General features: G+C 47.1%; 1 protein-coding gene across 2 annotated transcripts in view; it reads left to right on the top strand.

The window, feature by feature from the left end:
• LOC105688909 (serine/threonine-protein kinase MARK1-like) overlaps positions 1-14,343 on the top strand; it is a 163,346-nt gene that overhangs the window by 104,769 nt on the left and 44,234 nt on the right. The window contains exon 1 of one of the 2 annotated variants that reach the window (XM_048654190.1): positions 8,703-9,033. The exons of the other annotated variant lie outside the window; for it this stretch is intronic. Within the exon in view, the coding sequence (XP_048510147.1) occupies positions 9,010-9,033 (24 nt within the window). The 5' untranslated portion in view covers positions 8,703-9,009. Of the gene's footprint in view, positions 1-8,702; positions 9,034-14,343 lie in introns of those variants that run through there. 2 annotated transcript variants of the gene reach the window in all.

The following is a 14,343-nucleotide window of genomic DNA, read 5'->3' on the forward strand; positions in this document are numbered from 1 at the left end:
TCGTGCGTTTCAGGCGAAACGAATTTTAACACACGAGGTGAAACGATCGATTATTGTCGTTCGATCGTCGATTCCCTATCTCACCCTTATTAATTAATTTTTCTCTTCTCCCTCTTCTTTTTCGGTAATCTTGTTTTTTCTCACTCATCGCTGTGTTTGCCCCGAGTATAGACACGGGGTATACGTGGGTACACGTGGGGTATACCTATGTACCGTACGAATTAGGAGAGAAAAATAAAAGCGAGACTCCACCCGCGCGTACGAACATATGACGCGAAACGTAATACGAATGGATTTGCGCTGTAGCGGTCGGGCTTTGGATTCGGCGGGGGTGCGGAGGGGGTGAGTTTACAGTAGTGGGTATATTATGCGCGTATGCCGCGCACCGTTGCGCCATGGGAATATCGCGTTTCGACGCGGTGTGTTCATGTTCTCCCTTACCATCCTCCTCCTCCGCCGCTCACTCTCCTTCTCTTTCGCTCAACTGAAACAAAACACTGATTGAAACCACCATTGACATTTTTGGTCCAGACATCTGGACCAGTCAACGCGCGGTACCCCGCGATCCCCGCAACCTCGAACACTTGCCCGTTTGTATACGTATAACCCGCTTTTTCACCACGTGTGTATACGTATATGTATACGTGGGCATTGGTGTAAATTTAATACCAGCTAGGAAGCTACCTCACTCATTGTCGGACAAGGATATATTAATTCCAGCTACGTGTATATCGAGCTTTATAACCACGTTACGCAAACACACGAGCCACGAGATATAATGGAAGCCACGTGCCTGCCCGCGCTTTATATCCCGCAAAGCTTTGATATTAATTGGGGATAACGCGACGGCGGGGAAGGGCGAAATTGCACCACTCGATGTATTCGTTAACCGATGAACGAAGAAACTCGAAACAGTTTCCGCGTACTTTGAATGGCGTATGTACGTCGATTTTGATTCGAGCTTTTTTTTTTTCATCGCAATCGGAATCTTCAGATTCTACGAACTTTTTCTTTCCCTTTTTTTTTTACGCGTGCGAATATAGAGCCTTTGTTTCCATCCCTGCGTACGTATGCCTACCCACCTTATCGCGGCGAATGCAGAAAGCTCACTCGCAGTGCGGGGAAAATCGAAAAATTATATTTACGTACTTGTATACAATATCGCGAATCGGGGACACGGTGAATCTCAACGGTTACGCTCGATCTTAAAGAAAGCAGTATAGGGGTGAGTTTACGATTACGTTTTACCTTTCGTGGATTTTTTTCGGCATAAAATTTTGGCGTGACTTGTAAAATATTAAATTTTGTCGTTCGTTGGCACTTAAAAATTGCATCACCAGCTTGCTCTCTGCAACGTGGTAGCGAAGGGGAAAAAAAAAAAAAAATATCATCGTACCTGAGGTCGTAAAGAGTGGGAGTAAAATATGCATATAATATATATTTATACGTATGTCTAAAGTTTTCTTCTTTTTCTTTTACGAGCTTATTTTGCCCAATTTCGTCCAACCGCAGCGCGAATCCGACCGCGGCTCTCCGCTCTTGTCTTGTCGCGTTACCATTTTCTGTAAGATCTTTGACCCCATTAAACAAACTTCCTATAAATTCCGAAATGAGAGTATGAAAACCGGCGTTGTTGAACCGTGACTGACGAAGAATGTAAAAAGATGAAAAAAAAAAAAAAAAAAACTGGAAAACTAAAAATAAAAACAAATAAATAAATGATGAAAAAAAAACAGAAAAAGAAAAACCGTCACCCTCGTTGTTGAATCAGAATTGTCGGTGTTTAATTTTTTTACGACGTATTTCAGCTGGGACGTAGCAAGTTGCCGGGGATGGTAACACGGGGATCAGAATTTTAATAATAAACGCGCGAGTGCGGGTGCGGTTGAAGAAAAAAAAAAAAATTGCGGGGTCATGAATCGTCGTCGTGGTTCGCATGGAAACAGGTGGTTCGCTCACCCTTCACTCGTCTCACCCCTCAACTTACCGCTTTATCGATCCTCGTGGGACCACGGTGGAAAACCTGTTCCGCCTCTACCTTCCCTTCCGTACCTCGTACACCTTATTTCCGCAAATTTTTATTCATTCATTTCGAGGTATTTCATCCCTTACATCGACCATTCGTACGCGTCGCGTTCCGTCGCAACGTCCGCACAATTACGGGCGTTCGGAGGAAAAAAAAGAGAGAGAGAAAATCAGATGGGATGGAAACGCGTGGAGAGGGATAGGGAAAAAATGTCAATTTTTTCGATACGGTATCACCTTAGTTCCAAGTTCGGCATAGGAGGGGCATCGCGTATCTTAAATTCGCCTCTCTTCTCATCCCTCTTTTATATTTCCCCGAGTTTTTTACCCTCATCGAAAAGTACATAATCCTAAAGGCCTAATAACATATTCCTCATGGGACGAACGGTCGGTGGACGATGTGTAGATCTAGGGGATGGAATCGGTCTGCCCTCTTACTCCCTTTTTTTTCCGAACTCTACTCGTCTCGTCTCGCACGATCAACCGCTCTTTCCGCGTCGATTCTTTTTGTTTCGATCCTTCCAACGCGCCGTCGGGAAAACCCCGGACCATCGGCATTTCCTCACGTCCTTGTCCTGGAAAAGTCAGCCACCTCTCCGTCCGCCATCCAATTCCATCCGTTCGTCCGTAGGGGATGCGAAATAAGCGAATACGACAGGCCCGCCACATTCGATGCGGGGGAACGCGCTCCGAAACCTATGAATTACCAGTTTTTTTTTTCGTGACGAGTAAAAACGAAAGAATAAAAAGGATTTGTACTTTTTTTACTCGTCGATGTGTTTCGTCGCTGTTAACGGAAATGCAAAAAAGAAAAAAAGCAAAAAAGGTAAGGAGACGAACCTTCGAATTTTTAGGAGAAAAAATGAACGGCTTTAGATTTCGACGCGCATCGTCAGCGAGAGGTGAAAAGCTCCGTTTCAGCCTTCGATAAATCGCGGGAGAAACGATGGAAGGGATTGAAAATTAGACGTGAGGTGCTAGAAATTCTTCGTCGCAGATTCGCGTCTCGTCGCGAAGCGCCCGGTGCCGTTTCCTCGTAGGTACAACGGAACGATGACTCCGGAGGGAGGTTTACCCCCCCCCCCAGTTCCATAAAATTTAACATCTCACATCACCGGCGCAAAGTTCTCGACGTGTTTCCGTTGTACTGCTCGCCGAGTTGCAGTGCTAATAAATCGTGGTATCGACTAATTTGGTTACGTGCAATTCCCAGCGGGAAGTAGTCCGCAACTCCTCTACGTTCTCCCCGGTCTCGTTGAAATTCGCTTTACGTACCTACCCCCCGGGTGTTAGCATTTTAATGAATTTCACCTCCACTCTACGGAATCGAGTCCTGCACACCGCCTATACCCACCCACCCACCCACCTACCTACCTACCTACCTACCTACCTACCTACCTACCTACCTATACAACCCTACGATTCGCCGCGCACCCCCCTTACGCCCTACCGTCTCGGATTAACGTCCCTCTCTTTATTTTTTTTTTTTTTCTCTCCTTTCGTATTATTTTTTTTTAATTTATTTCCCCATCCCCATTCTCATCCCTCGTTCCGTCGTTTTTACATATCTTAAAATACGTCTCCGAATATCTTCGAGGATAAAAAAAATAACAGAGAAATCGGATAACGTCCGGTATCCCGATGAAATTTCCAAATATTTTTTTTTTTTCCTTTTATTTTGTTCACCCTGTTATTTTTTGGTATGTCAATTTAGAGATAGGTTACGCGCGTGTGGGTGATATCACGTTACATTATTAACGTCCGCGCTGCGCGGCGACTCCCCGGACGTGTAACCCCCGTGCAATATTAACGCGCGTCACATTCCATTCCATGTATTTTTTCGTGTTTTTTTTTTTTTCCACTTTATTTTTTATTTATCGTACCACGGATATGTGTAGTTAATACGCGTGCGTACCAGCGCGAACATGAAAGAATGAAAGGGCGAAGAGTTGGAAGTGAGGCACGCGAACGATACGCCTAGCTAATAATTTCTTTGTTATTATAAAAAAATTTTTTCTATTTTCTCTTCTCTTTGTTTCGGTAGTACTTTATTTTCGTATCGTGCACCGCGAGTGGATCGATTCGGAAAGCTCGTTAGAGAAATGGAAAAAGAATACGCGGTGTACGAGGGCCGCGGGAATCGAACGTAGGGGTAATAAACGAAAAGAAGTCAAGTTTTTGCCGCGTGACGTTTTCCTCAATTCTACTTTTCCCTTCGATTTTTCATTTTGCGTGAGTAACCGCAGTTTTCCGTGTAACGCGCGCACCGATGAACGGAATCGAGCGCGTCGGCCCATGAGAATCACTGACGACGTTTCAATATTTAATGACGACCGGTCGCTCCACTTTATTCAATTTTTTTTCCGCCGCTTTCGTATCGACGCGACAACCCGCTCGCTTCCGAGTTCGTGAGTCGAATCTCGTGTCCGGTTAGAGAATTACGAAAACCGATGAAAAATTTCGACAAAAATCGTCAAAGGAAACTCTCTTCGAACCTCGAGGTCCGCGGTCTCCCCCTTTTGTATTTTCATCGCGAGCGTATTCGCTGACTAATCATGATTAAGGCAACACGGGTTATCCACACCCCGTTAAAAGTAACATTAAATATACTAAAGACGTTCGAGTTAATATTTAATCGTACCGCGGAGGGGGTCACGTTCACAGGTTACACGGGTTGCACGGTCGGCGTACCGCAGAGAGACTCTCCTCTACGTATCCGTACGTAGATATAAGGTGTACGAGTGTTGAATGTCGCCCAAGGGAATTCCGTGGGAAGCTCCGGGACGCGTTCCAGGGCGGAGGCAAGGGTATAACTGCTCTATGGTCAGTAGAGAGAAACCTCCTTTTCCATTCGCTAGTTCGGTAGTCGTCTCCTCTCACCGTTTCCTACATATATGAATCGGATAATCGATAATCCATCTTCTTTCGATTCTCCGCTCAATTAATCCGGCAGCCGGTCGCACGCCGAGTAAATAATCCTGAGATGTTTTCAGCCGACCTCTACTCCGGGAGAAGTTCGGGGGATCCTTGACGGTGGTGCGGATACGCAGCCCGATGTACCACAGACATAAATATCAGTCGGAGGGGAAGGGGGAGGGGGTGAATATAGGTGTTACGAGTGGCGCACGGTAAGAGGGGTCGGGGGTCGGGGGGGGTTAGTATAGTCCCGGTAACAATCACCCCTTGTAATTACCTGTTAGAGGCGAAAACCCCGAAGCACGGGTGAAACGGGCGAGTAATTAAGGGATTATGCCAGTGCGCAACCGTAAGATTTGTCGTCAGTCTAACCGCCCGCCTGAAATATCCACCCTTGATATTGTGCTACCGGGCGCCGAGGTGAACGAGAGGGTGAACGAGAGTTGGCGTATTAATTCTTCAGCTCTTCATTTCTTCGCTCTTTTTACTCGCTTTTCTTTCCTCTTCCACGTCGTGAAACCCCTCGGCTTTTTTTGATATACCTGTATCACACGCGCTCGAATTTTCGTACTTAAATTTACTTTTTTCGGATTACCTTGCCGGATATAAGCGGGTAAAAAGACTCTCCGTACAAACGTGATTATATTCCAGGCGAGAAGGAATGGTAGAACGGAAAAAACACAAAAATTATCAAGCGTAGATACCTCAGTTCGTTGAGAATTGTACTCGAACGAGTGAGGGAATTTTTTTTTTCCGTCCACTTCCAGACGTCACTCTGCGTCATTTTGCGTACAGTGCACATATCGTTCGTTTTCTCCATCCCTTGGCACGATCGCATTTCCCTGTTCTCGGTGGTATTTCAAAATTATTCGACCGGTGTACGTACGTACGTACCGTATTATAGCCGCTCTTGAGTTACGTTGACAAGGTCAAAGCGCCCCAAATCCACCTACAAATCAATCGGCCCGATTATCTCGGCTTATGCAGTCCGTTGTACGGGGATTGTAGCGGAGCGCGGCAGGTATACGTGATCGCGAAACGAACGTGTTATTTTTCCTATAAATCGCCGGGGTTGCGGGCGGAGGGGGAGGGGGGGAAGGGGTAAATATTTGGACAAAAATAACGAAACGAAATAAAGAGAAACGTCGAAAATGGTTGAAATCCATCCGTCCTCCTCTCTCCGCGGGTGTCGCTCGATTGAAATTTCACGGCTTTGCCCTAACCCGGTTACCTATGAAAAAAAGACATATCTGGTTTCGGGTGCGTTGATCGTCGCCTATCTGAAAATAGATAATTATTTTCTCGTACGTAGCGCGCCTGGAAAGCAACGAAAATATCCTCTTCCTTTGGGTGTAAGGGGTGCGCAGCGAGTGGGCGGGAAACCTTAAGACGAAGAAGAACCGGGAGAGGGCGAGGCGTCCAAAGTACATAGAGCTAAACGAAACAACCCCCGTTGCCTAATAAGCGGCAGCCCTCGTTTTCGCTCCCCTTTTTTCACCCCTGACTAAGATTATGTACGAAACTATATGTATGTATGTAATACGTACGTACATATACATATCGCGTCTTATACACCCGACGAATTACATGCATTTTTAATAGTCACACGTGGCTGTTCGTAGTGCTCCCTCCGCCGTTACTCGACGCGTCCGTCAAGATGAAAAAAAAAATTCTGTCGCGGTGAAAATAAATTACACCAAATAATGCGAAGGCTGCGATAGAGATAATTGTAATATTTCCTCGGGATTCATTATAAATTCTTTAGTATACGCATCCCTATTCGCGACGCGGATCTGTATAAATCTATCGCAATGTCGTCGAGGGTTGCATTTTGTTTAAAACGGAAGTTTGACTGGGTGTTACGGGCGATATAGATGAAAATTGGGGTGTGCAACGTTAATCCGGAGTCGGATGATAGGAAATTTGAAAAAACAAGGCGGATGGCAGCGAAGAGGACGACGTCGCGACGCTAGGTATACGCGCCCTGGCATAAATCGGTTCGGGATCGGAGTGGGACTTTGGTTTCCGCACGATTTAATAATTCCCCTTTATCACCCTTCTCCAAATTCTCTCTCTCTCCCTCCTCCTCTCCTCATCTCGTCCCTTGTTACTTTACGCTTTTCGCCCGTTCGCCGCGCGTCGCCTCTCCTCTCCTCTCCGACTTTCTGTCTTTCCGCTCTCGCGGGCCGAAACTTCCCTTGATTGGAACGCCCCCGCCCCCGCTCTCCCTCTTCTCCCGATTCCTTCCACCCTTAACCGACTCCCTCTCCGATCGTCCACCCCACCTTTTTTTCCCCGGAATACACTACATCATAAAATACTTTTGTGCGTCGGGGTAGTCCGCAATCATCGCGCCCCGTAAAGTTCAGCGAAATGTTACGCAGCCGAACGAAATATATATATATATACGGTGAAAGGAAAGAGAAAGATAGCCCTCGCTAGATGCCGAAGTTTATGACCCTGAAACTCTCCCGTGCCAATCCCATTCCAGGATTACACGTATATGTATACACTCGTATCACACACATCGGCCTCCCGCATTTTTCTAATTAATTAGTCCACCTCGTAGGTGTATAGAAAAATTCTCCATTCAATTTTTAATCGCGCTCGAAGGCGCGATTACCACCGACGTGCATAATGGTAACGCGTCGAAATACGTAACAGAAATCGATGCCGCGAGGGCGTTTCCGGAGCGCGGAGGTTTTTTCCTCGTCGTTGAACAGCCCGCGGAGAAACGAGAGAAGAACGTTACGTCGCAAGGGCGGCACGGGGCTGGTAGGGGTGCGAGACAGTGACACATACTCGAGGCCAAGGGTCGTACGTCTTGGTGATTTCATAGATTAACCACGAAGGCCGTAAGGAAGACGACGGTGGGCATCTACCCGTAGCTTCGCTTCCTTCGGTCGTTCGGCGATCCCCCGGCACCCGGCACTCGACCTCCTCCCAGCGACATCGGAGAAGAAGAAGGCGCCCCCCCCCCCCCCCCCCCCCCGCAGGCGCGGCGCTGCGCTTCCGGCAAAGGCCAAGAATTATTAGCGGTTATTACGCGTGGAAGACCCGGCGGCCCGGCGTCGCTGGGAAGGTGGATAAAATTTTTTGGCGCAGGGGGATGGGAACGGAAAGGAACGACGGGAGGATCGGGAAGTTCCTTAATACACCCCAACCCGGTATTAAGGATGCGCGAATGCTTCGTTTTAATGACCACCGCTCGTCTCTTTTTTTTTCTCCCTCCTCCCTTTTTTCCGCCTCCCTTTTCCGACCTTTTTTTTTTCTTTTCCGAGCACCGAGACGCACGCCGGGAATCGAGTGCCGAAAGTCCCGACCGATCGAGGGGGGGGCCTCCGAGAATTTTGACACGTCGCGCGCTTCGTACGCCCCGGGTCGTATTTCGATAGTGCGCAGTTTGCCGAAGCCTAGCTACTACGTAACTGTAAACAACGGGAGGGGAAATGAAACGTACGAAAGAAAAGGAAGCAGAGAAAGAGGAATGCACACGAGTCGCGGTACACTCTCGACCACCGGAGAGTTTATATTTATCTAATTCTAATCCAAACACTTGCTCCCTGCTCGGTGCTCCGCGCATTGTGCGGTGCGGTAAGTAACGAGATAGCGAACGAGCGAGAGAAAGGAGTAACAAATAAAATAGAACGAACGAGAAACCGCGGGCTGCTCGTCAGAGTTTCCCCGTGTGTCATTCGCCGCTCCGGCTCGTACGGTCGTCCGACGGGCAACGTCGAGCGAAACCTACTGCTGCGTAGTTGGAACACGTGGAACGCGTAACCCGCGCGGGGTTTTACACACAGTCAAGTCGCGGGAGGACAAGGAGTTGGATATACAACCCGAAGATGGATATAGACACGCGATCTACCCACTAAACGCATAACGTTTTATGAGCTGTTACTGCCACCGCCGCCGCTGCTGATGCTGCTGCTGCAGCTATCGCCGCTCGTTTCAAAATGACAAAGAGCCCCGGCTGCCCCGTATATCATTGTCAATCGTGGCGAACTCAGTCAGCTCCGAAATGATCTTGAGAAACGAAACAAAGGAAGGAACGGAAAAGTTCATCGAATGCGCCGATCGTCTCGCGGGACGGTATGTATTTTTTATATGTAACAATATGAAATATATCGAAAGCTTTGTAACTCGGCGAGGATCGTAGGGGCGGATCGTCCGCGGGGGGTTGCGAGGGTTGTCAGATAATCTCCGCTTTATGAAACGGTACTCGAAAGGAATATCCCGGTCCCCAAAAAGTTCTACTACCGATCCGCGGACGGACAATAAATCGTACGGGTTGCGGGCAGACCCCGAACGCCTCGACGATCGGCATTCAATGTTCGACGTTCGACGACGTTGAAGAGCTACGTCGGTCGAGAGGCCCGCGCCTCCTCCTCCTCAAGGGCTGAAAATTTCTGCTCGACCGATAAGAGCGCCGATTAAATCCGCTTCCCCCCTCCCCCATCCCCATCCCCATCGCCCTTGTAGTATAACATGACCGCTTGTTCGCGTACGTACGTACGTACGTTCATTTCGTTCACGCACACAAGTTTCTATAAATACCTCGTGTACATACGTACTTGTACCTACTCTCGGAATCAAAGCGTAGAAAGTAATGAATTTTTTAACGGCATCAGAAGCCCCGGTTCAAAGCCTTTCCACCAAATGCACATAGGGTAGATTATCGGATACACAGGCGAATCGCAGTCCAAAGCGACCACACGCGCACACACACATACGTGCTCGATCTTGCGGAAGAGTTTTTTCCGAGTCCCATGACGGATTTCACATCGCATACGCTATAGCTGCTATCCCCCCCCCTAGAATGCATTCGTGAAGCACCCCCGTCGAAATAATATTTTCATTCGGAATTCAGTCTCTCTCTTTTTCCTTCCGAATGTGACTCTGTTGATTTTTTGGATCACGGCCGATCCCGTTTACGTCGCCGTAAAAACTAGAGACGAGCATTCTTCGACGGTGAGCTATGGGAAAGCCGACGACGATGATGTATAGAATTTTTTTTATCTGGGTCAAAATTCCATCCTCCCTCCGCCACCCCCCCGAAATACGTGGACCTCCTCTAGGACCCTACGCATATTTTGAAAGGAACCAATCACCGGTGCACGTACCTACCTACGCACATACCTGCGGAATAAATAACGCGCTTTCTATGATTTCCTACGCCACATATATACGTACAATAATACGAGAATCGAGCTGTTGGGTTTCTCTAGGTACACGCGGTGCGACGTCGTCCAGGTCGTATTAACCGGCTACTACCTGTCCGTCCGTCCGTTTCACAGTCTCCTCTCTCTCTCTGCGTGTTGCGGAGATGAAAAGAAGGCTCGCGTGTAATTTGAATGGTATATTTCTCTCCGCGTTGCGTTCGTCTTACCCCTGTAGTTTCTTCACGTGATTCAACGGGGTGGTGTTGGTACCACCACCGAGAGTCGGTACATGCGTCGTATACAAATACGGGTGCGTACACATGTATGTGAGCGGTACACGCGTGAATCTCGAGACGGAGGATAAGGTATGTCGAGGGTACGGGTTTCTAGTCCCCGATCTCTTTCAGTCGGTTTCTTTTCAGGATCTATCCGGACTCTCCGTGCCCCGCGAACGACGGGGCATATCTCAAGGGTCTTGAGTTTCAATGCGTCCATCTACGATCTATAAAGATCTTTTCTCGGGTATATATATATATATACACGCATCTGGAAGAATAAAAAATTAAGATCCCCCGCTCGCTCCTCTATTTTTCTCTCGCTTTATCTTTTTTTTTTTTTTTCTTCTTCTTCTTCTCTCCACCCTTTCACTCCAGAAGTATTTCCTCATCTCGCCCTCCGCGTCTTCCCTGCGTTCTCCTCTACCGGGTATACACACATAACACTGCCTCCGGGTCCATCCCTCCTCCCAGCTCAAAACCCTGAAACTGACAGCCGTCAGAGAAACGCCCACGCAAACTTACCTTTCAGCGTGCGATAAAGTTTGCGCGTGTGTGTGAGCTTTTTTCTTTTTTTTTTTTTTTATTCTCTCCCACTCTCACCCTAGACAAAATATCCGGGTTTTTGGAAAACTAGAATTTGGGCCGCGCGAAGGGGGTGGAACCGCGAACGACAATCGCGACGTTTCACCGATGGAATGTTTTCGGTTTCGTGTCGCGTATCACCCTTACGGCCGAGGTCGGAGGTACATACTTTTGTCCACATCTCTGAACATCGGATCAGGCAAATTGCCAAGTGGAAGAGACACTCGGAGGTTCCGCACTTAAATCGAGCTTCGGGAAAACCCCGATTACTCAACCGAGAACTCGAACTTCGACGCGTACGTGTCGCGCACGTGCGCCGCGTTCCATCGTTAAGTGTGGGATAGAAACGAGGAGAAATAGAACAATAAGAAGTAGAACAAGAAGTAGAATAAGAAGAAGAAACGTCAGTTAGCGGGTGTATTATTAACGTATCGGTCCGTGAGATGATACAGCATACCGAGATCGTTCGCTGGGGGTTCCCGCGTTACGGGATAACTTACGGGAAAGAAAAGAAACACATCACGTACCCACCCACCCACCGCCACCGCGCCACCGCGGTACCGTTACCCGTCTGACTTTGTCATCTGTTTCTACTAGGCTAAATGTAATATTTGTCGTGGGGACCATCAGTGTAATGGGAGAGTCCGCGGTTCGGTGGCGAGAAAACAGAAGAAAAAAAAAAAAACAAAACCAACACCGAAAGAGAAAACAAGAAGACGGAGCAAAAGAAGAACGACGACCCGCGTTAGAACCACCATCGGCCGCAACCACTACGTAGAGTTAGTTCGCTGACTCGCTCCGAGGGAAAACTAATGCTATTATTACCGTGACAAAACGTCAACCAGAAACTACTCCCAACGTTCAGCAAGTGGTTATCCGTCACCCCGCGCGAAACCGCTTCAATACCATAACGTCTACTCTTCCGCTGAACTTCTCGGGATATCGGTAGCTGAAACCCAATCGACCTCTGTATGTAATATTTGTACGAAAAATTTTAGGACCCCTCACTCTCTCTCGCGTCCTCTTCACCCCCCACGTCTGCGATATCGACGGTGAATTCTTTCATCGATTTCCGTATGCGTATGTATATACAACGTAGGTATATAAAGGTAGAAAAAATTCTCAAATGCGAGGTTCCCCCCGTCCCCCTGCAACTTTTTTTTTTCGGGCATGTTATATATACAATACAAGTTTCGGGGATAGTCCGCGGCGTTGTTAATACCCGGGGACCTAGTGTCATAAAACGGAAAAGCAAGCCGGCCAGCACCAATAACAATAAAAGGTTCTAATCTTCATAAAGTGTCTCCCTTCTTATCCGCTACCCCCTATTTCAATGTCAGACTACGGCTACCATCTGTGTATGTATCTGCGCGTCGCGTATGTACGTACACGTATGTGCACACGAGCGACAACTCACCCTTACCGTATTATTATATCATGTTACTCCGTACACAGATACGCGGAGTAGGGAAAACGCGATATGTTACGGTATAAGTACGGAGTAGGGAGCGAAGGGAGGGTAAGGATGATCGTATATATACAATACCGATCGAATTGCGCGGAGAATGCACAGCACGGAAAAGAAAACCGTCGTATCACCGAAATCGGAATATGACGTCCCGCCGACGACTCGTAGATACGATACGACGCTCTGCACCAACCCCCCCGCCCCGTTCGTACGTTACGGTCGACGTCGACGTGGGTGGCACGCCGCGTGTGCCACTGTCAGCTGTTCCCGTTTGATTCGGTGAGCACGTCGCCCCTCCTCACCTCGCCGATCCTTTGGAATAAGTTTTTCGGGGGGGGGTAAAAATTTGGCGGGGGGTCGCATAAGCGACGATAACGTCAAACGACCCGAGAAATCCGGAGGAACGGTATCGCTAGGCAGGCGGGCTGCCACGCGGTGAAAATCGGCGATAATGCCGATCGTAAAAACGCTGGCTGTCACGTGTCGCAACGGGGGGCGGGGGGGAGGGGTGCGAGGGAGGGAAACCAAGCGGAACAGTACCAGACGCCGGATCGCAGGCGGAAGGAGAGGTAGATTCGTTTCAATATCTATCGCGACCCTGTGGGAAATTCTGCGGTTGGAAATCGAGTAGATGAGTAGGTCGATAGGTTATCGGTACGGATTGAAAAATAATCTCAATTTATGACGATTTTAATCGGAATGAATAGGGCGTCGGATCGTTCGGACTTATTTATTTTACAATCAGTCAGAGAAAATTAATGAAGCTCCTCGCGTTCCTTGGATATGTTTTTTTTTTCTTGTTCCTTGATTCATCCCGATTTTTTTTTTTTTTTTTCAACTTTCGTCTTTTCCCTCTTCCTAATAATTTTTTTTTTTTCTCTTTTTTTTTTTCTTCCATCTTGCACGCAACTTTGCGTTTAAGAGCCGATTAGATTTCGCGGGGACGACGCAATTACTTTTTAATTAAGATCGACCGACTCGATCCGCGCGGGACTCTAGGGTGCGGGCGGGGGGGAGGGCGGTGCCGCCTTCCTCAGCTTCGTTTCCTTATACCAATTCGTATACCTGAATACATCTTTTACGTATACGTGAGAAGGTTCCCTACGTATACATATGCATATATTAAACTGCAGGAAACTTCTCGCCTCTAGTAAACTCCGAATTCCCCGGTGTACCTCCTCGTTCGCTGGCAGTTTCTCCTTATCGCGGAGGATATTTCGCAGCCCCGAGATCCTTATTCCCGAAATTCATTAGCGAATAATTAATCAGTACGCTTGATTGAGTCGGACGAAGCGAGGGGAGTCCCGGCAAACTATTGTTAAGTTTTTTACTCGTTCACTGTTCAAAATTTTCTTCCTATTATTTTTGTAATTCAAGTATAAAATCAAAAAAATGACATGCTCTTCTTTTGACTGAAAATTGAAGTTGAGTAAAGAACAATCACAATCGACAATTTTTAGATGTTTCCTATGATTTTTGACCAGGAAAAAATTCGATTTTTGGGCATAAAATAAATCATTTTTTTAATTGGGGTTAATATGCTTTTCTTACGTATTTCGACCTCAGGAATCCGAATTTGGAAGAAAAATTGATCCATCTCTAAAATTGACAGAGTTATCGCCAATTTTCAGCTTTTTGGGGTCAAAAATAAAAAATTGATTTTATAATCTATCTTAATGTAATTTGAGCTCAGGAATCCGAATCTGGAAGAAAAATTGATCTATTTTCAAAAATGACTGAGTTATCGCCGAATTATCGCATTTTTTGGCATAAATTTGAGGATATCTCGAAGGGAAAAAATCGTAGCTCAATTTGGACAACGGATTCGTGTTCCTGAGGTCAAAATACATAAGAAAAGTGCCATACGATCAATTTTTAAAAATAAAAATTTTTGGCCAAAATTTGAAAAAAT

This window comes from Athalia rosae, chromosome 4 (genome assembly GCF_917208135.1).
Source record: "Athalia rosae chromosome 4, iyAthRosa1.1, whole genome shotgun sequence".
NCBI lineage: Eukaryota > Metazoa > Arthropoda > Insecta > Hymenoptera > Athaliidae > Athalia > Athalia rosae.